The 22,744-nt window shown below is 40.3% G+C and overlaps 1 protein-coding gene across 4 annotated transcripts in view; it reads right to left on the bottom strand.

The window, feature by feature from the left end:
• Positions 1 to 13,947: 13,947 nt before the first annotated feature.
• Ncoa7 (nuclear receptor coactivator 7) overlaps positions 13,948 to 22,744 on the bottom strand; it is a 141,466-nt gene continuing 132,669 nt past the window's right edge. For all 4 annotated transcript variants that reach the window (XM_038339134.2, XM_038339136.2, XM_038339135.2 and 1 more), the window contains 4 exons: positions 22,530 to 22,682; positions 16,816 to 16,911; positions 16,281 to 16,354; positions 13,948 to 15,981 (listed from right to left, as the gene is read on the bottom strand). In XM_038339134.2, coding sequence (XP_038195062.1) covers positions 15,846 to 15,981; positions 16,281 to 16,354; positions 16,816 to 16,911; positions 22,530 to 22,682 — 459 coding nt within the window. In that variant the 3' untranslated portion in view covers positions 13,948 to 15,845. The remainder of the gene's footprint in view (positions 15,982 to 16,280; positions 16,355 to 16,815; positions 16,912 to 22,529; positions 22,683 to 22,744) is intronic.

The raw sequence follows: 22,744 nt of genomic DNA on the forward strand, positions 1-22,744 counted from the left end.
TAAAAAAAATTAAAAGCAGCTAGGTGTGGTGTGAATGTGGATTTTCCTACTTTCTGGAGGCTAAACAAAAAGGGTTTGAAATTGGAGATTAGCCTAAACTAAAAATGATGGAGGGGGAGGGGAGGGGAAGAAATGGAGTGGGTAGAAGAGGCAGGCTAAGGCAGGAGGATCATTGTGAATTTAAGACCAGCCTGGGATACATGATGACTTGAAGGCTAGCCTGTGGTAAACTAAATGATTTTGTCTCAAAATACCAAAAATAAATAAAATGTAAAATATACAAACAAAAAACTAAGCGACTAACATGAAAGTAATTAATAAAAAGTATATTCAACTAATCTATGAGAAATATATTCAACCTTATTAGAAATCAAGTCATCCATTTTTATAACTGCATTCAGAATTGTGAGGTTATAGGTAAGTGTCTTATACAGAGATGTAGTGTACATTACATTCCCAATGACATCATGGAAGAATTCAGGAGTGAGGACGGGAGGTCAAAAGTTCTGGGGAGTATGGAACTTTATGAGGAGAAAGCTTAGGCCTCTGACACTTCCTGTGTAACTGACAGGAACAAAGACACGGAGAACTGAAGCTATCAGAAGGGAACAAACTCCCGCCAAAATGATGACACATGCACTTGGCTTCCTGACTGTTTCCAGAGTCTGCCTTCACATCAAAGCTCATTTCCCATTTACATGCTAGATCTTGTCCTTTCCTGCCCACTCAAGATTACCGCTTCAGAAATTCCCCCATTGTGTTCTGCATCTTCAGTTTTCTTCCCTCGACTGGGTCATTACCACTTGTAAACATACTCTTACTTCTCTCAAAACAAACTTTCAAAAAATAAAAATAAAAAAAACCATTTTTTTCTGAGTTTACTTTCACCACCAACCCTTATTCCAAGCATATTCTGTATTTGCAGGAAATTTTTCTTTTGTTTTGTTTTTTAAATAGGTATGTGGTGATGTATGATAGTCATCCAGTATAGACAGATATGGAAGTCCAAGGTCTATGACCTCCTACCTTCCTTTTTTGAGACAAGATCTCTTACTGAGTCTGAACCTGTTTATCTGTCCAGTGAACTTCTGGTATTCTCTTGTCAGTACCCACCACCGCTGAGTTATACGTACCTACCACTGTGTGCAGATTTTATATAGGTTCTGGAAATCCAAACTCAAACATCAAGTATCTTACCAACTGAGTCTGTTGCCATCGTCCATAACAGGAAATCTGTAACTTGAGGGTTCTCTCTGCTTGCCAGTTCCCAAATAAAAACTCTGAGGCTTAATATTAATTGCAAACTGTTTGGGCAATTAGCTCAGGCTTATTATTAACTAGCTCTTATAACTTAAATTAACCAAGTTTTATTATTCTATATTTTACCACGAGGCTTGTGGCTTGTTACCACACATCTTGCTTTCCCAGTGGCTGCTGGCATCTCCCTGCTGATGTCTGCCCTTTTTCTCCCTGTATCTCTGGATTTTTTTCCTGGCTCCATTCTGCCTGGCTATTGACCATATCAGTTTCTTTATTAACCAAAGATGATAAAACAAATTCACAGCATACAGAGAGGCATCCCAAGTTAGAAATCTTCTTGACAAAAGTAACCCCTGCTACTACTCTCTATTTTCTCATTCCTCCTCCATCCCATTCTTTTTCCAAACTATTACATCATCTATATTTCTTGCAGCTAAATTCAATTATTAATTATTGGTTCTTTTCTCAGAGAAATGAGGAGAGCTTGAGACCTATTGGCAGCATTTATAACTTGTGTTTTTTGTTTGTTTTTTAAAATTATTCCCTCTGTCCTTAATGTGTCTACTAAGCTCCTAATACATTTTCATATTAACCTCACTTCATTTAATAATTCTCTACTTTAAAGAATAATCTCCAGTCCTGGGGCACTTTGTATTGGGTGCTGAGGAGAAAATATCTCACCCCACTCCAGTCTTGAGGTACCGGACGGTCAGCCACTTTTGTGGTAAGCAAATGTATGGAGTGGAGAGAGAAAGAGTGGTTCTTGTCCTGGGGACAGAGGCATATCTGAAGAGGTGAAAGCAGTAAGGATCAGACTGAGGTGGGTGGGTGATTGACATTCATGGCAATGGTGATGTCTGGACCTGAACAGCTGCCATGGTTCTCTTGCAGCCATGGTCCATGTTGATGGCCGACCATTACTTCTGTTGCCACTGAAGGCTGAGAGGATAGGGCTGTGCAGAGTGGGCCCACCTTTCACTGACTGAAACATCCAGGCCCTGCACCTCACCTGGGCAGCATAGGAGTGCTGACTCTGTTAGGAGGTGGGGTGAACCACCTGTGTGATCATGGGAGAGAGCTGACTGTAGAAGGAGCAGAGGGCTGCGTCCTGCCACCCAGCTAGCTTTACACCTGAAATAATTACACGGAAACTGTATTCATTTAAACACTGCCTGGCCCATTAGTTTCAGCCTCTTATTGGCTAATTCTCATATTTTGCTTTAACCCATATTTAGTAATCTGTGTAGCACCAGGAGGTGGTGTCTTACCGGGAAGGATCTTAGCCTGCATCCATCTCAGAGAGGAGAGTCATGGTGACTGCCTGAGGTGTCTGCCTGTCTCTGCTTTCTTTCTCCCATTATTCTGTTCTGTCTACTCTGCCTACTTAATATTCTGCCCTATTAAAGGGCCAAGGCAGTTTCTTTATTAACCAATGAAAGTAACGCATAGACAGATGAACCTCCTCCATCAGCTGACCCCACTACTCATCTGACATGGAGCAACGTGGGTGAGAGAGCAATGTTCCTCACTTGCCCCTCACCCCTCACCACCTGTGGCAGACCCTCCCCCTTACCAGCTGCAGCAGCTAGGAGAGTGGGCCCTACTCCTCACCTGCAGAGTCCATGGGCTGACCCTGGTAAAAGAGGAAGGCTTACAGTGGAATAATTGATACCACCACTCATCTACAATATGGTCATGTGGGCAAGGAGAGATGCCTTCCTCTTCCTCACCACCTGAAGCAGGTGGGAGAGAGTTCCTGACGGCATAAGAGTAGGAGAGCTGTAGCTGCCCCTCATCAGCTGTAGCACCTGGGAGAGTGGACCTTGAACTTTATCTGGGAAACACAATTGAGTTGGCCCTGATAGTATAGGCGAGGGTGAGCAGACCCTGAGAGCCTAAAAGCAGGAGAACCAGCCCTGCCCTTAGCTCATTGCTGTGTAGGGTGAACTAGCCAGAGCAATGTCAATGAGCTCACTCTTGTGGTGAGGACAGGGAGAGCTGGCAGACTGACCAATTCTACAACTACCCAGGCTCAAAACCAGGGTTATATGTTGGCCCACCCCAACATCTGCCCCATCTATGACCTGCTGGACCATGTGAAGGAACCATTCCTGTAGACCCAAAGCTGTAGGATCTCTATGACACAGGGCAACGACAGGTTATCCAAGAGGAGCCCTAGTGAGGGCCCAGTATTGATGGTGTAGCAGAAACCAGGGGCTCTAACCCAATGACTCTTTGCAATGAACACTTAAAAGTAAAGATGTATGGACAAAAGTGTTCACTGAGTGACTCATTGTGTCACACTGCAGAGTCCATGATGAGATTTTTCTTCTATTCCCCCCCTCTCCTTTTCTCTTAAATTTTATTTTACTTTATTTTTTCAGGGGAAGATTGCAAGGGCAGAGGGCAGATACAAAGAAATGGGGAGATGAGTGTCATCAAGATACAAGATGCAAAAGACACAAAGAGTAAATAGGAAGTTTAAAAAAGTGTGACATACAGCATATAATGGAATTTTTTTTTAAAAAAAAAATCTCATTTTGTAAGTGTTGATTTATGGTCTATCCTGACGTAGATAGGTTTAAACATTTTCAGGTCAATCTCTTGGTATTTCTGGTGGAGGCGAACTGTTGAGTTGCTAAGACAGTTTTGTGTTTCTAGTTCCCAGTAGTATGTAGAAAGAGTTGGTGGATTTGTCTTAATCCTGAAACCTTTTACTTGCAATTAGGCATGGCTACGTAGCTAGTTAGAAATTAGCTAGCTTGAAAATCACTGAAGAGAGTCCCTTCTTCATAATCATGACCCGTCTATGTCCCCAAAACAGTATCTTAGAAAGAGAGGAGTATCAGAATTGTACCCCTGTTATTTTTTGATATTGAAGAAAAAACCCTAGGGGATTTTAGATTTTTATGTCTTGAAACAAGAATTAGGCAGAGATGTGGATAGCAGCAGAAGCAGTAACAATTTGTTAAAAAGGAACACACTTCCAAGAGAGGAAGCAGGCTAGAGCCAGGAGGAAGGCTAGAAGATCATTGCTTCCTGCCCAAACAGTTGCAGCCTGCTTTGGCATTTGCATATTGCCAGCATTTCCGTGCATGCTCTACCTGTGACAGGGCAGGTTTAGTTGGGGAGTTCTTAGTCTTCCTCTTTGTCTCTGGTTCCTTTCATGTGCTAATCTCACAGCCTGAACTTCACTGTAAGGTTTTTTCTACCTCTCCTCAGAATTTGAACTACATCAAAATGGGGGAGAAAGCATCCTAATTTCCCTTCTTCATATCTAAAATATATGGAAGAAAATCTGCCCACAGAGAGAAGGAAGGTGGAGGCAGTCTAAGGGTCAAGTTAACCTGTGAGCCTCACTTGCCTGAGGACAGATAACTTCCTAGAATGCGAGGGGCTGTGGTTCTTGTAACATAACAAGTCTTGGGCTTTAAGTTCAATAAACAAGGCTGGTTGTCCTCAATTGCACAGATGTGCTTGATCACAGGTAGGCTGGAGATACATAGGGATCACAGGTAAGCTGGAGATACATAGGGAAGAAGTACATGGAAGTACATCAGAGTGTACGCTTGCCCCTGATTGGACGAAGGTGGACAGTACATAGCCCTTTGTGTTTGGCCTCATAGGCACCTGACTGACCTAATTCAGCACCATTCTCTGGGAATGCCAGGTATGGACGTTGTCAGTGTCCATCTTCCTGGGTAGTCTATAATACCGCTTGCTTAAATTGGACAATTGCAGGCAACAAAAAGGAAGTGCAGAGTGCTTATATGTAGGGAAAAAAAAGAAAATTTCAGTTTCTGGTTATTAAACCACTTATAATGCTCTTAAAGAAATACTGGCAGGTAGCCCAGAGTCCTAAGTTGTAGATGTTTGAGCTGTGTGAAAAGATTCAGGTGTGTCTTGGTCTGTTATTCTTAAGTAGAAGCTCTGTAAATCATTTATGATGGAACAAGGAAAAACCTTCTTTCTAAGTTTCCCCATTCCTGCTACTCTCCTGATAAGCTGCTTTTGTTTACTTCACTCTGGAATACAATGTAGATAATTCTGTTTTTTTTTTCCTTCATACAATAAAAAGAAAGAAAAGGAAAAAAGAGGTAAATCATCAAACAACTACAACAAAAACCGTTGAAATCAATTCTTTTTTTTTTTTTTAAATCAGGGACACAGTTGTACTTGTCCTCTGCTTCTTGAATACAGAACTCAGAATTATCTATGTGTAAGGTAAACTGCTTAACAAATCTAACATGACTTTATATGTCACTTTGTGATTTTGTAGGCATTTTTGTATCAGAAGCTAATTTGATTTTGATAACAATTTGAGAAGAAAGAAGAAATAAAAGAAAGGAGGAGAAGGAGAAGGAGAAGGAAGGAGAAGGAGGAGGAGGAGGAGGAGGAGGAGGAGGAGGAGGAGAAGAAGAAGAAGAAGAAGAAGAAGAAGAAGAAGAAGAAGAAGAAGAAGAAGAAGAAGAAGAAGAAGAAGAAGAAGAAGAAATAGTTAGCTTTATTTTTTTATTTAGTAACAGAGCAAATGGGATGCAGGAAGATGAACCAGTCTGGGCAGGATGATTTATGTGATGGAGGATAGAGGGATCTGTCTGCAAGTCAATTCTATCACCCCAGAGGCACTACCCTCATCCCCAAAGAAAACAGATACTCATCAGTCAGTACTTCAACATGCTGATTAAAGTCAGTCTTCTTGGCAATTTCATATTTGTAGATATTTCCTCTTAATCTTAAGGCCAAAACAACTCCTCTAAACCAGGCATCATGGTTTTGTCTGGTTATTGTCAAATACAGCTGGATGCCTTAGATTTGTATCTTTTTTCTTTCTCTCTCTCTCTCTTTTTCTTTTTTTTTTTTTTTTGAAACAGGGTCTCTCTGTATAGTCCTGATTTCCTGACTGTGTTGGAACTTACTATGTAGACCAGGCCGGCCTTGGACTCAGAAATCCAGCTGCCTCTATCTTCTCAGTGCTGGGATTAAAGTCATGCACCAATATGTCCCTAGAGTTTTTAATCTTTTGTTTGTTTCTTTTTGTTTTTTGAGATGTGGTTCCTCTGCATAGCAGCCCTAGTTGTCCTATAACTAGCTCTTGTAGATCAGGTTGGTCTTGAACTCATAGAGATCCACCTACCTCTGCCTCCCAAGTGCTGAGATAAAAGGCGTGTGCCACCACCACTTATATCTTAATGAATCCAAATCCAAAATCAAGTATGGGCAAGAAATAAAAGAATGGAGGCAAGTTCATTGCCTGCAAGAGGTAAGGCATGTGGGTGCATGCTCTCTTTGCGGTGGTGGCTGGACCTATCGGATTTTGCAACTCCCATTCTTGTAGTGTAAATTTTTCCCCTCTTTAACCATTAAAGTATTCCTGTTACTCTTGAGCTGGTTACTTATTATACCGACCTAATTCATTACAAAGGCAAGCATGAAAGGTATTTTCTTTTGTTACTTCAAGCTATTTGTTTTATTTTTATGTGTAAGAGTGTCTTGCCTGAATGCTTGTCTGTGGACCACATGCACCCTTGGTGTTCACGGAGAGTCTGAAAGTGGAGTTACAGAAGGTTGTGAACTGCCATTGTGAGTGATGGGAAATGACTTGGGCAAGAGCAACAACTCCTCTTAACTGCTGAGCCATCTCTCCACCTCTAAGATGTACTTTTGGGACAGCGACCTTCTTGAATAAAGGAAACTATATCCGGGGGGCATAAAGGAAAGCCCTTTAGATAGGTGAAGCTCTCTGAGCATGCTCAGTTTAAGATCATAATTGAAGACAAAATGATGGTGGAAACATGGAACATGTTCAACAGGTTAAAATCATGGACCGAACTATCTCTGGGCTTGCTTAGCTCCCATCACAAAATTTTATCTGATAACAAAAGAGAGGTCAGGTTAAAGTGGATGGATGGAGAAGTCGGTGGGCCTGCCTTGCATGGTCTCACTGACTAGGTCTCACTGGCGATCACACATTACCTTCTCATTTCCAAACCTTTTTTAAATCTAGGTGGCATTGCAAGTATTCTCACCAGAATCCTCAGCTTCCCCATAGAGGCTAACCATCTTCTTGCCTTGCCTGAAATCTCCCTTTCATCCAAGACTTCGGTAACTCTTGAGGCTTGATAAGCAAAACCTGCTTATTTTCAATACCTCCCAGTGTGCACAGAGAAGTTTAGAAGCAATATTGGCATTCTCCTATCTTCTATTCAATTCCTACCTACCTACCCGCATAACTGCCAATCTGCTTTTGACTCTGTGCTACACTCTGAAGCACTGCCACCACTTCCGTTGGCTTCTAGGATATTCCCCTACTTTTATAAAACCAGTTCCTGATTCACAAATGCAACCACGTTCAGGCCATATTCTTGGAAAACTTTTAGACCCCTGAGTCACAGCTTCTCTACCACCTGTACCCTGTGCCCTTTGACTGCATTCCTGTGTGGCACAACTCACCCCTGTGGCAAACTCCTAAGACTGTGTCCACTCAGACTTCATGAAATGTGAACTTTGTACCCTCGGAAGGGCCCTTCCCATTCTTTTGACTTCTTAGTGATTTCTGATCTTAATTTTTCTCTCAATTCTTTCCATTGTTTTCCAGAGTTCTTCCTCCATAGCATATTCTAAAAATCCATCAGTGCTTCCAGTTGTTCCTGGAACTTACCTATCCTTCCTCTGTCTTGCTGTTTTATTTCTAAATGAGGCGCTACTTCCTGTGATTATGGTGTGGGTTGACAGTGTGGCAGGAGAGTTAGGCCCCCTCATTTTGACATCTATTTCTGCCATTTTGTGTGATTCCAATTTAAACAAGTCATTTCAGTTTTTTAGGGCTCTCATTTCCTCATTTAGAAAATGCAATAATATTATATCGATCTCTCCCATTTATGTCAATTTCAAGACAGTGGTAATATTTTCAAACTGCATAGAATGATGTTGAGCACATCAGTGCTCAATAGGTAATTTTCCTATTTGAAGCAAACCGCTTGATGCTTCTAAAAACAAACAAAATCAAACAAAGACCCCTTAATCCCCAAGCCAAACCAGTGCAGATACATTTGCCCAAAGCAAAGCAAAGCAAGCCACACACTGACAAAAACGCGCCTTTTAAATTCCTCTTCGTGGTTATTGCTAGTTCAAGGAAGACTTAAGGAAATACCTTTGTAGGGTCCAAGACATTCTGATACCGTGTTACCTATTGTTCTCCTCATTAGGCGCAGCTATGAGTCACAGACTGACTAATGTCTTCTATTATTGTGTCAGGGACAGCAAGGATGTCATGTGACTTTTTTGTTTTTTGTTTTTTTTTTTTGGTTTGGTTGACCTGAAGAGGTGACACAGAAAACAAAAATAAGAATGGCTAAGAAGCTGAAGCCGGGGTGGGGTGGTGGTGGCGTACACCTTTAATCCCAACACTAGGGAGGCAGAGGCAGTTGGATCTCTATGAGTTTGAGGCCAGCCAGGTCTACAGAGCTAGTTCCAGGATCAGCTCCATAGCTACTGAGAAATCCTGTCTTCAAGAAAAACAAAAAGAAGAAGAAGAAGAAGAAGAAAAGAAAAGAAAGAAAAAACTTAAAAGATGCTCTTTTTAATTGTAATTAGGGAAATTCTTATTACACAAGATAATTATACACCCTTGAAACTGAGGTCTACCCGTGTCAGAGGAAGAATGAGAGACTCTGATGGGTATGGTAATGATGCAGTCATTTTGCAAAACACTGCACCTATTTATGGAGCCAAACACTCACAAATTCCAAAAACGCACAAAACTGTAAGCAACTTGGTACACAGAGAGGAGAAAGAACAGCATGTCCATCCAGAGGAATATTAAATCTACATATGGATATAAAGATGAAATATATTTACACTAATATGAATGAATCTAAGAAACAAGGTTGAAGAGTAAGGGAAAGAATATGACTCTAAGAAGTAAAATATATTGCAGTTATGGGTCCTTTAAGAAAAGCACGTGCTCTAAGAAACATGTTATTATGGGAACACCACCACCACAGCACATATTTATCCAAACTAGGATGGTCACAATGTTACTAGACAACATAAACATCTGGAACCATGGTTGCATATGTAGTCGATTGCTCTTCAAAATAAGACATTTCATTTTAATTTTTGCAGCAGCATTGTGCTATGCTCATTGACTGATCTCAATTTCCTGAGCTTGCAGGATCTTTCAGCTTTCTTTCCCAGAGCAGTGGGGATTCCAGATGTAGAGACCCTCAACTGCACCTGGCTCTGGCCCACTTACTTTCAGAACGCTTGCTTGTGGTTGGTACTATTAGTTTCATTTTATAGATGATGGAACTAAAGCAGGAAGAGTTTAAGTGACTTTTACTAGTATTTGGAAATCTCAAGACCCAACTAACATTTATCACTCATTTACCAGACACTGCATAACTTTGCCTATGTCATTTGTGTCATGATAAAATATCGCTTGTAACATTTTTTTAATTGTTTTTGTCCAAAATTTTCCTTGATAAGTCACAGAGAGATAGAACAGGATAATCACAAATTTTTGGTTTCCTCCCAATTGCAGCACGAAAGTACAAAATCAGACAGTCTGATCTTCATTTGAATGGCCCTCTTCTGACCCGTTCCCAGGTAGCACTTTTGGAAGTGTATAATCGCTGCCCAAATCCTGACTCTCTGAGGCCTTAGAACTGTCTTTTATGCATTTTACCTAACATGTATGCAAAATCATGTTGTACATATGTACACAGATGCATCAGATTCAACTTTTATAAATTTAGGTTTTTTTATTTTTTAAGGATTTTGCACAATGCCTTGTGATCATATTTACCCCTCCAAACTCTCCAGATCCAGTCCTCATCCACATCCATCCAACATGGTGTCTTTTTTTTTTTAAACTCCTAAGAGCATTTGTGCTGTCCAAATATTCTTGGGTGTGTGCTCTTCCACTGAACCGTGGCCAAGTTACCAGAAACTACACCCTTAGAGAAAACAGACTCAGTTTCCCGGCAGCTAACAACAGCCAATAACTTCATACCTGGGAGTGGTACCTGTGCCCAGCTCCCCTGGGATTTGGTTTGGCTTGGGCTTGTACAGGGTCTTATGCATGCTGTCATAGCTGCTCAGCTCATATGTAAAGTGACCCAGCTGTGTCTGAAAGACAGTTTCCTTGCAATCATCCATTACCCATGGCTCTCTTAGGCCTTTTCTGCCCCCACTCCCACAATGATCCCGAGCCGTGGAAGGTATGCAGTTTGTCTTCATTTAGTTCTGAACATTTGGCAGTCCCTTTTTTCTGTACCTTGTCCAGCTGTGGGTTTCTGAGTTAAAAAAACATCGACTTCAAATAGAAGCTTCTCTGATGGGGGTTGAGAAACGTATTAATCTATGGACATAACAGTAAGGGATTAGGAATTGGTTTAATACTGATGTCCATTTAGAAGAGTAATTGTGGTAGACTATGCACCTCATGGCCTCTCTTATAGTGCTTTATCACCCTTCATTTCAATTCACGTAAGAGCTGATATTGAAAGCTATACATGTGGCTGGGGAGAATGCAGGCTGGCTAATTTTTAAGGATGACTGGGCATTAAATAGCACTATGTAGGGCCTTCTGAGTGCTTCATTATTCTTGGTAGTTCTGAAACTGAACCTTTAATTCTGTGTAAGAACTAAGTTTTTTCGTTCTGTTTTGTGTCCCCTCCTGACTCTATCAGGAATTGTGGCTCTATGCCTGGTCAAGACTACAGAATCCTACAAAGCTGGCATGAGCAGTGGCATAAACAGAGGCTGCTCATTTGTTCCTGGACGCCCAGACCCGAATAATCACACAGAAACTATATTAATTACACTACTGTTTGGCCTATTAGCTTAGGCTTCTTATTAACTAACTCTTACATCTTAAATTAACCCACTTCTATCAATTTGTGTATTGCCATGAGGCTGTGGCCTAGTGGTGTAAGGTTCCAGCGTGTCCTTTTCTCAGCAGCTACATGGCATCTCCCTGACTCGGCCTTCTTTTCTCCTCTATCTCTGCTTGGAATTCCCTCCTTGCTCTCTTCTGCCCTGTCATAGACCCAAAAAAGCTTTTTTATTCATTAACCAATAAAAGCAACACATATACAGGACAAAAGCGTGTGATGGTAATAGAAGGAAAACTGAGACAAGGGGCATTGGGTGGGGGGGTTAATTGCCTTTGGTTTGAAATAGGGATCAATAGTTCTATAAAAACCTACTTTCTTCAGGATATAAAGACTTCCTGAAACCTGCTCTCTAGTCTTCTAATGAACTGACTATCTAGGTAGTGGGAGATACACCAAAACCTTGGGTACCAAACTACTAGGAGCCATAATAATAGAAACACATAAAAGTGTGAGGAACTAAAATATTTTCTCATGACGAATTCAAACATCATTAAATTTTAATGTTAACATCCTCGTCTAAAGCCGTGCAATTAACTGTGGTAGCCACAGGTCACATGTGGCTATTCAACTTTACCATTGTAGGTTTGCTTGTTTGTCTCGTCTTCATTCATTTTTGGTAAATCATATGTTTCAAGAACAAACTTCTACTCATTTTCTATATCTTCTATTTCTTGGAATACGAATTGTCAAAAATAATCTCTAAAGATCCTCTGTATTTCCTTAGTAACTATGATGACATGCATCTTTTTATGTTCATCAACTTGGTACTTCTGTCTTTTCTTGGTTAAGTTAGGGCTAGGGATATGCCAACCTTGTTTATCTTTCCAAAGAACCAACTCTTTGTTATACTGATTCTTTATACTATTCTTTCGATCTTCATGTCATTATCTTTTCTTCTGTGAAGAATGGATTTAAAAAGTGGTCCACATACAGCATGTTATTTAGTCATAAAGAGGAACTGTGTTCTTGCATGAAAAGATGAAAGTAGATAGCATTATGTTAGCAAAATAAGACAATCAATGCATGTTTCCCCATACGTGCTATTTAGATAAGCTTGTGTGCTCACTCACACATGCATGTGTGCACACACACAGCATGAAAGCAGAAGGGGAACTATTTGGGAAATGAAGGATACTGGTTGGAGGAAACAGAGTGAGTGAGAGAAAATGGAAGGCACATATGAGCAAAATACATGTGTTTGTAAAATGGCATAAGGAAACTCATAATTTTGTACAAATATACACAAATGAGTAAATAAACAAACGGTAATGGAATTTGTGGTACATCTCCATTACTGTAGAATGGTCCACTGAACAGTGTTGACACAGAAGATGAAAGAATACATCAAGAAGCAAATTGATGTCATCATTGGCCAAAGCAGCAAGGATTTGCCTGCTTTATTCTTAATCACCAGAGACCTTAGAATGGAAGGTAAAAGATGGTCTTAGAGTTTCCTATGAATTATGAAGGTTACTTTTCTCAGTAACAAAACTATCTGTTAGGAGGCCATCATGGATCAAGTTCACATGCAAGGGGGTAAGAGAATGTGGGTAAGAGTTCCCCAAATGGAAGAGTTCTGATTAACAGGAGGTGTTGAAGGCAGTTCTGACAGTTATACAAAAGGTGGGTGTGCTGCCTTATTTTGAATCTTATGTAAGTACCCTTGGCTTTCTCTCACCGACTTTTTGTTTGCTGAAGAGGGTCTCACTATGTAGCCCTGGCTGGTGTGGAACCTGCTATGTAGATCAGGCTGGCCTGTTTCTGCCTCCTGTGTACTTGGACTAAAGGCATGAACCATCACACTTAGTCCTCACCTAAGATTTTGCAAATGCACCTGTGACTTGAGAAATTATGAGGAAATAAAGACTGCTTGGAGTCTTCATCTGTAGAGCTATACGGTAGAACGTGGTAAAGGATCCCTAATGGAAATCAGTAAGCAGGATGGAACAGGTATGAAAATAAAGAGGTGTCTACATATGGGATGCTAGATTATGAAAATGACTAAATGCATTATTATAAAGCCAAGAGAGCTGTCTCCACTAACTGTAAATAGAGTAGTTTCCACAAACTGATGAGAAAACTGAAAGGAGTGACAGGAAATGAAACACAGGTATTTTCCAGTGAAAATATGCATTGAGTGCAGTTTACTGTTGGTTATTTTCCCCCCTTCTGCCCAATATACAAACCCTAAACAAGCATGCATCATACTTCAATGCACTGTACCTTGGACCCACTGCAATTCTTCACAAATGGAAGGTTTGTGGCAAATCTGTGGCAAAAGGGCTATAGAGACCCTTTACCCAACAGCCCAGATAATTAATAATGCAGCAGTTTTTAAAGCTATTTTTCTCGCTATTTTTAAGTGCATGTTTGTGAGGATGAGGCTGTGAGTAGTGTACATGTGTACATTCACACATGAGTGCAGCTGCCCGTGGAGGAATACAGTAGCCCTGACACTGGACTTACAGGCAGTTGTGAACTACCCGACGTGGATGCTGGGAATTGACTCAGGTCTGCAGCAAGAAGCTCTGTCAACCACAGAGCCATCTCTCCAGCTGCAGACCGAAGTATTTTTAAGTAAAGTATGTACACTGTTTTAATCCTTAGGTCATTGCATGCTCAATAGACTATGAGATAGTCTATACACAATTCTTACAGGGCTGGATATATATAAAAAAAATAGGGTGACGTGTTTTGTTGCAGTGTCTAGCAATGAATCCTGTCATGTCTCTCAGGTAGGGCTGTACCAAATAAATAATCAATGAATGAATCATTAGAAAATAAGTTCACACTGAATGCATAAATTCCTTTATTTGAAAACATTGGAATAGCACTGCATTACATGTAGTTGATATCCATAATGAAGGATCACACATTCCTGCTCAGACAATACTGTTTTAAATAGAGAATACAGCATCTGGATAGGCTCTCACGAGTATAGTGTCATGGACTAAACTAGGTAAGAGTGACCTATAGGCAAAATGACCATCTTGTTCATTAACAGCATATGGTTACAAATGGCATAAATGGTGAATGTAATCACCACAAGCTATTCCTGGGATCTCACCAACTCTTGTGCATGAGCAGACCATGTTCAAATTCTGTGTATTTAACTGAGAGTCCTCAATGGGAGAACATGGGTGTAAAGTGTGCCTGGTCTACAGGTTTAAAATTTTAGAGCATTCGTTTAAACGAGCATGGAATGGCAGTGAGCAGAACAACTGATGACCTGGCAGAGGCCACTGAACATTCTGTTTCTTTACAGGGAGTCTAAAATGGAAGAAAAATTTAAAGAACATATTTTGAACGTAAACAGATATGTAAACATGGTGAGCTAATTTTCCTTTCAGTCATCACTGGGGAAGTAATTTGTGATAGACTACTTTTCAGCTTTGGCGATTATTAATTTTTTCCCATTAGTAGTCTTTGGCTTTCATAAAAGGGTGGCAATCAACAAGGTTAATGACTTTATCTCCTACTGCTTAAAATAAAAGATGGTTTACAATGTGAAAATGAGTTTCTACTTTAAAAAATAGATTTTCTTTTTTCTTTCAGTTGTGATATAAACACAATTCTTTATTGTTTTTTTCTCCAATAGAATTCTAGAAACCAAAAAAATTGGTCCAAATTGATATTTTCATCCAACATCAAAAATGAAGAAATTAAACACTCCCCTTTAAAACAGAGGGCTCCTCATTCATGTAAACACCTGGAAAAAAAACTATATATAAAAAAAAACAAAGAGAAAACTAAGAAACTAAGTGACTGTTATTAATACACAATTTCGTAAGAAGCAACACATTCTCTTTTCAGGATTTGTTGTATGTCCACATTCATAAAGGTTCCTATTTTCATAGACACCAACTCACAACTATGAGAGATGCCATACTCTATTTCACACAAATGCTTAGGGTGTCAAAGTGTTCTTTAAAAACTAACCGAAAAGCTGGTCTATAATAGTCAGAACAATGAACATTGGTAATGAACTTAGGAAAGTTCATATATAGAGAGATACATAGTCTTAAGACATTAAGACTATCTCACCCTAAATAATCAGGGCAAAAAAAAATGAGCATCAAACTATACAAATCAAAGGAGACTTGTTTCCCAAATACAAGCACAAAAGGTACATATATCTTTATTTCAGTATTTGACACACTGAGAAGAAAAAAATGCCAACATATTTCAGACAATATACTAGAAATAATAAATAAAATAGTTAAAAAAATCAGATATTCCCTTTAAGTGCCACGTCCTTGCATTGTTTTTCTAAATCAGATTCAGCTTTCCATAGCAAACGATAACTATACATTTGGTAAATTATGTTGATAAATACACAAGGCAGGTATATATTTCCACAGTATCTTTTTTTTTTCACAGTTACCAAAAATAAAAATCGCGTTCAACTCATACGTCTCTAAACACTCTGATTTCTCATGGTGTGGATCTGAAAGCAGTGGATGTACAAAGTCTTTTACCATCTGGACTTCAGGTTTCTGTCCTCAGCATCTGCCCTCCGCAGGTACCTGTCGGAATCTTTCTGCATTGTTAGCATGCTCTGAGACGGTGGCAGAAAGAAAGCGTTGTTGTGGGATGAGGCAGCCAGGGCTGGGGCTCGTCTTCCAGTAATCGGGCTAATCTAGCCCAGTCTTTTTAATATTACATTTTAAGGCAGCCTACACTTCACTCAAATGTCCATACCTCTAGGTCCTGAACTATGAAGTCTTCTTTTTTGGAGAGAATATCATTATTAAAAGTGCTGCAAGAGTTGCTGCGTCCATGGTATAAGTCGGCATCTAGCCATAGACCAAACCGTCCCCTGTAACGAGGTTAAAGAAGAAAGTCACTACACTGACTCCCCGTACCCGGCATCTTTCTGTCTTCCTTTGCCAGGTGTCCCTTCCTTTAGTCCATGACAGACAGAACTCTAAACTTCTCACCAAACAAAAGCAAGTTGAATAGACAGGTCTCTCCGAAAGGACAAATAGTATAAGTCTCCCAGCAACATTAATAAGTCATTGATCTTGATCCTCAGTGTCCTGTGTCCTAATTAATCTAAGCAAATAGACTGGCTGAGTCAAAACAGAACCTCCCACAGCAAAATAACAAGAATCTTACCCTCCACCACCAAGCTCTAAAGAACTTATATCTCCATTGATAAAATATGAATTTTCTCCACTCCACTTAAAGACCTAGGGGCAGAAACACAAAACAGCAACAGACATTTCAATATGGAAATTAGCAGAGACGACATCTTGAACAGTCACACTACATAGAGGGAAACACACCTTAGACTAAGGAAGCACTTGGCAGAATTACCACAGTGAATTCACCAATGATTATGAAATACTAAAGACCAGTCCACAATATGTTGGCTGTGACCTTCAGTCTCTTCCTGCATCTCAGACTGAGGCACTCCTAAGGCTGGGTCTCTGAGCAGTCTGCATGTGTGACAGTCATGAAGAACAAGGCCCAGAGCAAAGGGTGCAGGTGAGTTTCCAGGGCAGCTGCTATCCCAGTGTCTGGGCACCCCACCCGCACTATCCCAGTGTCTGGGCACCCCACCCGCGCTATCCCTGTGTCTAGGCACCTCATCTGCCCTGACTGCTGACAACAAACATGGACCATTCATGGATGCCATTCATCCAGCTACCTTGAAATTAGGACTGAAGGTGTAGAGAAACGTCTCGCCTGTGCCGTAATAGTGGTCACTGAACTTAAAGGGATGAGTTGCATATGCCCCAAATATCTATTGAAAGGAAACAAAAGAGTTAGTTATTTCCAAAACTAAATTCCCATAGAGAGACTTTCTGAAATATTTTGACACACTATTGTTCTGAGATCTTATAACATGTTCAGCAAAGGTTATTACTAAATTAGAACTTTTAAGTGGGGGCAAAAAGCATCAAACAAAGCAATTAGCACAATATCCCCAGCTCTAACTGGAACCCATGTGGTCAGGCTTCCTGGTACATGGAAAATCCATCAAAGAAGCTCAGAAAAGTTATTCATTAAAGGCCAACAATTCAGTGGTTAAAAGGCCACAGAAGCCAAATACGAAGAACAACCAAAAGACGTGTTTTATGTGGAAATGTGTGCTTGACAGGACACAGTCACATCTCTAGAATGACTTAGCTTTGCATTTGTATCAGCTTTTGTTTCTTGAGACAGGGTCTTATACTACAGGATAGGCTAGCTTGGAACTCGCTGCAGTAGCTAGGTTGGCCACTAGCATTTTCTTGCTTTAGCATCTTGGACTTATAGGCATGAGTCATCATGTCTGGCTTTCTTATGTGTTTTATGTGTGAGATCAAGGCTGGACATTTCCCCAAAGAAAATGAACTTTCCTCCTACTCAGTTTGCAATGATGAGTGATAGAAGTGCTTAAATATGACAGATTAATATGCTTAGTCTGAAGTGACTTTTAATAAAAGACAAAACAAAACCACATCTTGACTTTAAATATGATGTGTTTACAACAATAATTCTCCTATTTCTTATTTGGAGTACAAGAGTCATGTTACAGAATATGGTCAGGCCCTCCCTCAGCTTTCTGTCCATCTGTTTCCATCCTAATCAGTGTATATGGGTGAGAGCTAGGAGAGGTAATATATATACGCGTGTGTGTATGTGTGTGTGACTCAGCAATTCATGTATCTTCCGCTCCAGAGCCTACCTAAAAAATATTGCTTTAATAGAGATTTTTAAAAAAAATTTTCCCTTTTTTTTAAAAACAATACTCTAATTGGATCAAAATCACTGTATGCCCTCTTCTTCGCTAGTTCTATTTGAAATGCTAAACATTAGCGATTTCTAATTCTAAACAAAGATTGTCATACTTCCTACTCCCAAATTTTCTCAACTGCTAAAAAAAAAAGAAAAATAAAATATATTTTGTAATAAAACATAAACAAGTATTTTTTCTTTTTTTACTAAAGGAATTGGAATGCAATAGGGACGTGCCGATTTTTAAAACACAGTCCTGAAATATAACAAGAAGGAAACAGGTAGGAAATGGGCTCCTCTCAGCGGGATTGATAGCAGACGCTGTCCACACTCTCCAGCCCTCCATACAATTCTAAATGACATTTCTCAGCGAAAAGGTTTTCCGTGATGATGGAAGTCTACTTAATAACCAGGGGCCAAGTAATTCCAGGGCTATGCCTGGGCGTTTTCTCAGAGACTATTTAAACAAATATCTATGCTATTCGTTCTATTAATTTATTTAGTAGAAAAAGAACATAAGAATTTGTATATAATTATATTTGTACATAATGAAAATGCAATACATCTAGCAATAACAGAAAAAAAGAATCTATACAACTAAAGAATTGGAAACGATAGGGTGAAGGTTAATATAATAAAGATAATAAAGATATCTAATTGCCCTTTTTCTTCAGCTCTGTTTTTTTTTTTTTTTTTTTTTTGTGGTGCTAAGGATTGAACTCAGAGTCTCACACATGCTAGGAAAGGACTCTGCCACGGAACTGTGGTCCCAGCCCCACCACTTGAACCTTTATTTTTCCTTTTTATTTTGAGATAGGATTTTTATCTGTCCTAAGAGTAGCTGCGATAGCAAACCTGTTACACAGGTCTGACTCTCAACTCCATTAACATATAAAAAAATAAAGTTTTTTTTTAAAATTATAAACTGTTTGGCCTATTAGCCAGGCTTTTTATTAACTAGCTCTTACAACTTAAATTAACCCATAATTCTTGTATATGTCTAGCTATGTGCCTTGGTACCTTTTCTCAGTAAGGTATTCTCATCTTGCCTCCCTTGCTTCTGGCTGGTGACTACATCCCTGCCTTTCCTCTTCCCAGAATTTTCCTAGTCTGGTTGCCCTACCTATACTTCCTGCCTGGCTACTCAACAGTTTGCTTTGGGTTTGTAATCTACATGGGTACAATATGGGTAACAACAGTATCATAAATAGTGGGATGGTGAAATACTGCATTATAGGCATGACTTTTTTTTGCCCTGCTAATGCTGATAGCATAAGCCATGCTTTATTAATTGCTAACGATCTGCTGTTCTAACGATTCTATGTATCATAAATTCCCAGATAGTTTGGTTTGACTGCAGAGATGGTGCTCTCAGTGAGTCTGTGAAGTGATCACCAACCCCAGAAAAATTCCGCTTAGCTCTTTTCCAGATTCTTTCTGGTAAGCTAGAGACTCAACGCTGCAGCTTATTGTCTTGTGGAAAACACTCTCAATGGTTAGAGCCAAATGTAATCACTGGTGGGAATACCCTCGGCCTTGAACTTCCTTACTCATCTAAAGGTGCGAGCCAGCTCTGTGGGGAGGGTGTAAGGGCTCTGTGTCCTACGGCCGCCCTTTCCTCCTGGAACAAGTCCCTAAGCCACTGAACAGGAGCCTCAGCTATACATCTGCCCGCTTTCCCAGAAAAACATTTTTGCTCTGTTAGCCAAGTGCAGGTCTGGCCTTGGCTTGTCTCAGACAATGTGCATTAAGTGTTGAACCAAGAACAATGGAGCATCCGGTATTCACAACCTGCCATCTCTCTGACAAAGCACCTACCCGGAGGAAAGGCTGGGCTGGGGAAAGGGCCTTCTACCTCTAGGCCATACTTATCTGCATTTTCATCTCTAGAACACAACTTGGGAGGAGTAGATGAAGTGCTGGGCACCTGCCCCTGGAAGGGACAGATGACTGGCAGCTAAGAGAAGAGGGAACCCCAACTCCTGTGCCACACAGGTCCAGAGTAAAACTTGAGGCTTGAGCTGGGGTTGTTGGAAGGATGGGAAGTGGGTTGTGTCTCAAGTGCCAAAGAATTTCATTGTTATTACTGAGATTTATTAGATTTTCTTGAATAAACATTTCTTCATTTGCTGCATGCCTTTAGGAGAATTTCCAGAGACTTTAAAGGGTTGTTGTTTTTTATGACCCCCACCAGTCATGGTTCTTTTGCAGATTCTGTACAGCTCCTCTCTCTCATTCTGCATGTGTAATATTGGCTTCTAATATCTCTGTCATATTCCTATAAACAGCAAAGCCATCTTAAATCCCATGGTGGAGGAGCTGGAATAGGCACAGCTAATGTCCAAGTACCCTCAACAGCTCAAGCATCTTCAGAACCCAAGATATGCAAGACGCTACTCTAGTGATAGGCAGCTTGTGGGTTGTGACCCCTACAGGGGTTACATATCAGACACTTATGATTTACAACAGTACCAAAATCACAGTTATGAAATAGCAATAAAATGATTTTACTGTCGGGGGCCCCCACAACATGAGGAACTGTATTAAAGGACAGCAGTGATAGGAAGGTTGGGAGCCGCTGCTCTACTCCCTGACAATGGCTAAGCTTCAGCCTCAGGCCTCTGTTAGATCACTACTGGTGGAGAGCTTGGCGAAACTGTGCCTCGCTGATACCTTCTCAATGTGACCCTCTTATTCTTCAAGTTTAATTATTACTGCTAAACAGACAGGAAACGAATGCATATTTTTGTAGTTGATTTGCGTGTCTAGTCATACTTTATCTGAGACAGAGCACCTAATTTTTTAACCATTTCATAACTTTCTATGTGACTTTCACTGTAAATACTTTGTGGTATTATTTCAACTTTCATCTTACTTCTACCCATTATTCAATAAGATGTTACCAACCATAATCTAGTAATAGTAAAAATAAAAATAGTAACAGTTCCTCTCCTTTCCATAATTATTATTGCAATAAAGCCATAAAGTAACCTCACCAGGACCATAATCCTTATCTCTCTCTCTCTCTCTCTCTCTCTCTCTCTCTCTCTCTCTCTCTCTCTCTCTCTCTCTCTCTCTCTCTCTCTCTCTCTCTCTCTTTCTTTTTGACTGGATCTCACTGTGTTATCCTGGTTGGCCTGGAATTCACTTTGCAAACCAGGCTGGCCTTGACTCGAACTCACAGTGATTCACTTGCCTCTGCCTCCCAAAATTTAGGATTAGAAGTAGGTCACATGGTTATATATATTTCTCTTAAAAGCATCTCAGTTATAGACCTTATTCAGGGAGGAAAGTTGACAGGATAGAGAGTTGTGCTTCACAGGTAAGATCCTCTATGAACAATACAGGTTGAGCAACACCAATCTGAAAACTTCCCAAACCCCAAATTTTCTGAGTACCAACATGATACCATAAGTAGAAAAATATGTACTGAGAACCTATCTCATGAACAAAATTATGAAAACTCTCTGTGTGTCACTATGAAGCAATTGTGATCCCATCCCCAAGATATCTCCGTATACATATAAAAATATTCTATGACTTCCTCATATCCAAATTTCCAAACAATTTTATTCCAAGAAGCTTGAAGGAACAATATCCAAATTGAGTTGCCTTGTATATAACAGGCGCTGACTAGCCATAACCTGACTAGATGGATTAATTAGTTCATGACTTTGCAATATAACAGCCTGATTGAGCAGTAAATGAAAGCAGTCTGCAATATTCCATGGGCAATGTAAGCTGATTAGACGGAACAGGCAATGGTGTAGAATGGATAGGGCACTACCTAGATCGAACAGCTCATCAAAGGGTACCCACCACACAGGTGAGAGTACTATCAGGAAAGGATTTCCCACGGCTGCTGAATCACTGGACCCCAGAACTATTACACAGATGAATGACTATTCCCCCATTCAGGAGGCAGCATCAATGGGCACTACTTAAGACCCTTGGGAAAATCTCTGGTATGTCACTGGGATTGTCTTTGCAACTATATACTCGACTGTCCCTAACTTCCAGCTTTAAACTGCTGTAAGTTACTGTTTTCTACTCCATGGACAGTGCAGGGAGAAGATTCCTTAGAATATAATTACTCCATTTTCTTTAGATTAGAATTTCAAACTACATCGACGAAGAAAAGCAAGAAGAGACGGACATAAAGCAAGAATGGCAAAACCCATTTAGCCTGAGCATGGGAGTTGCTATAGTAGTTTCTCTACTGTTTCTTTTCATTTTATTTTTCCCGAGACAGGGTTTCTCTATGGCTGTCCTGGAATACTCTGTAGACCAGGCTAGTTTCAAACCAACAAAGATCCTCCTGCCTCTGCTTCCCGGGTGCTAGGATTAAAGGGATACACGACTACCCAGCCTGCTGGATATTCTTAAAATTTATCATTGAAACACCTTTACAAGTTGGGATATAGTTCAGGTAGCAGAGTTGTCTGGCACAAATGTGGCCTTGGTCTTGATCCCTAGCACCATATAGCCAGTTGTGGTAGCACACACTAATAATCTTAGCACTCAGTAGGTAGAGGGAGGAGAGTCACAAGTTCAAACGCACTGCAGGTTATACAGTCTGAGCTACGTGCAACCCCATTTCCAAACAACACCCATGTTCTGTGTGAGAGGAGCAAGCTTCACCTGGTTATCCATGTCCTTGATGACCAGTAGAACAGGGCTGTCTAGGGATGCTGATTTCCTGTAGAGAGTTTTCAAGCTTGTTCCATGCTCTAATGTGCTGTAGGCCAGTCTCCATGGATAGCCTTGTACCCTGGCTGGAAGGCGTCGGGCCAGCTGCCAATCCAAGGAAGGAAATACAAAGAGACAACCACTAATCAGCCATGAACCAGTGCATT

Source organism: Arvicola amphibius, chromosome 8 (assembly GCF_903992535.2).
Source record: "Arvicola amphibius chromosome 8, mArvAmp1.2, whole genome shotgun sequence".
NCBI lineage: Eukaryota > Metazoa > Chordata > Mammalia > Rodentia > Cricetidae > Arvicola > Arvicola amphibius.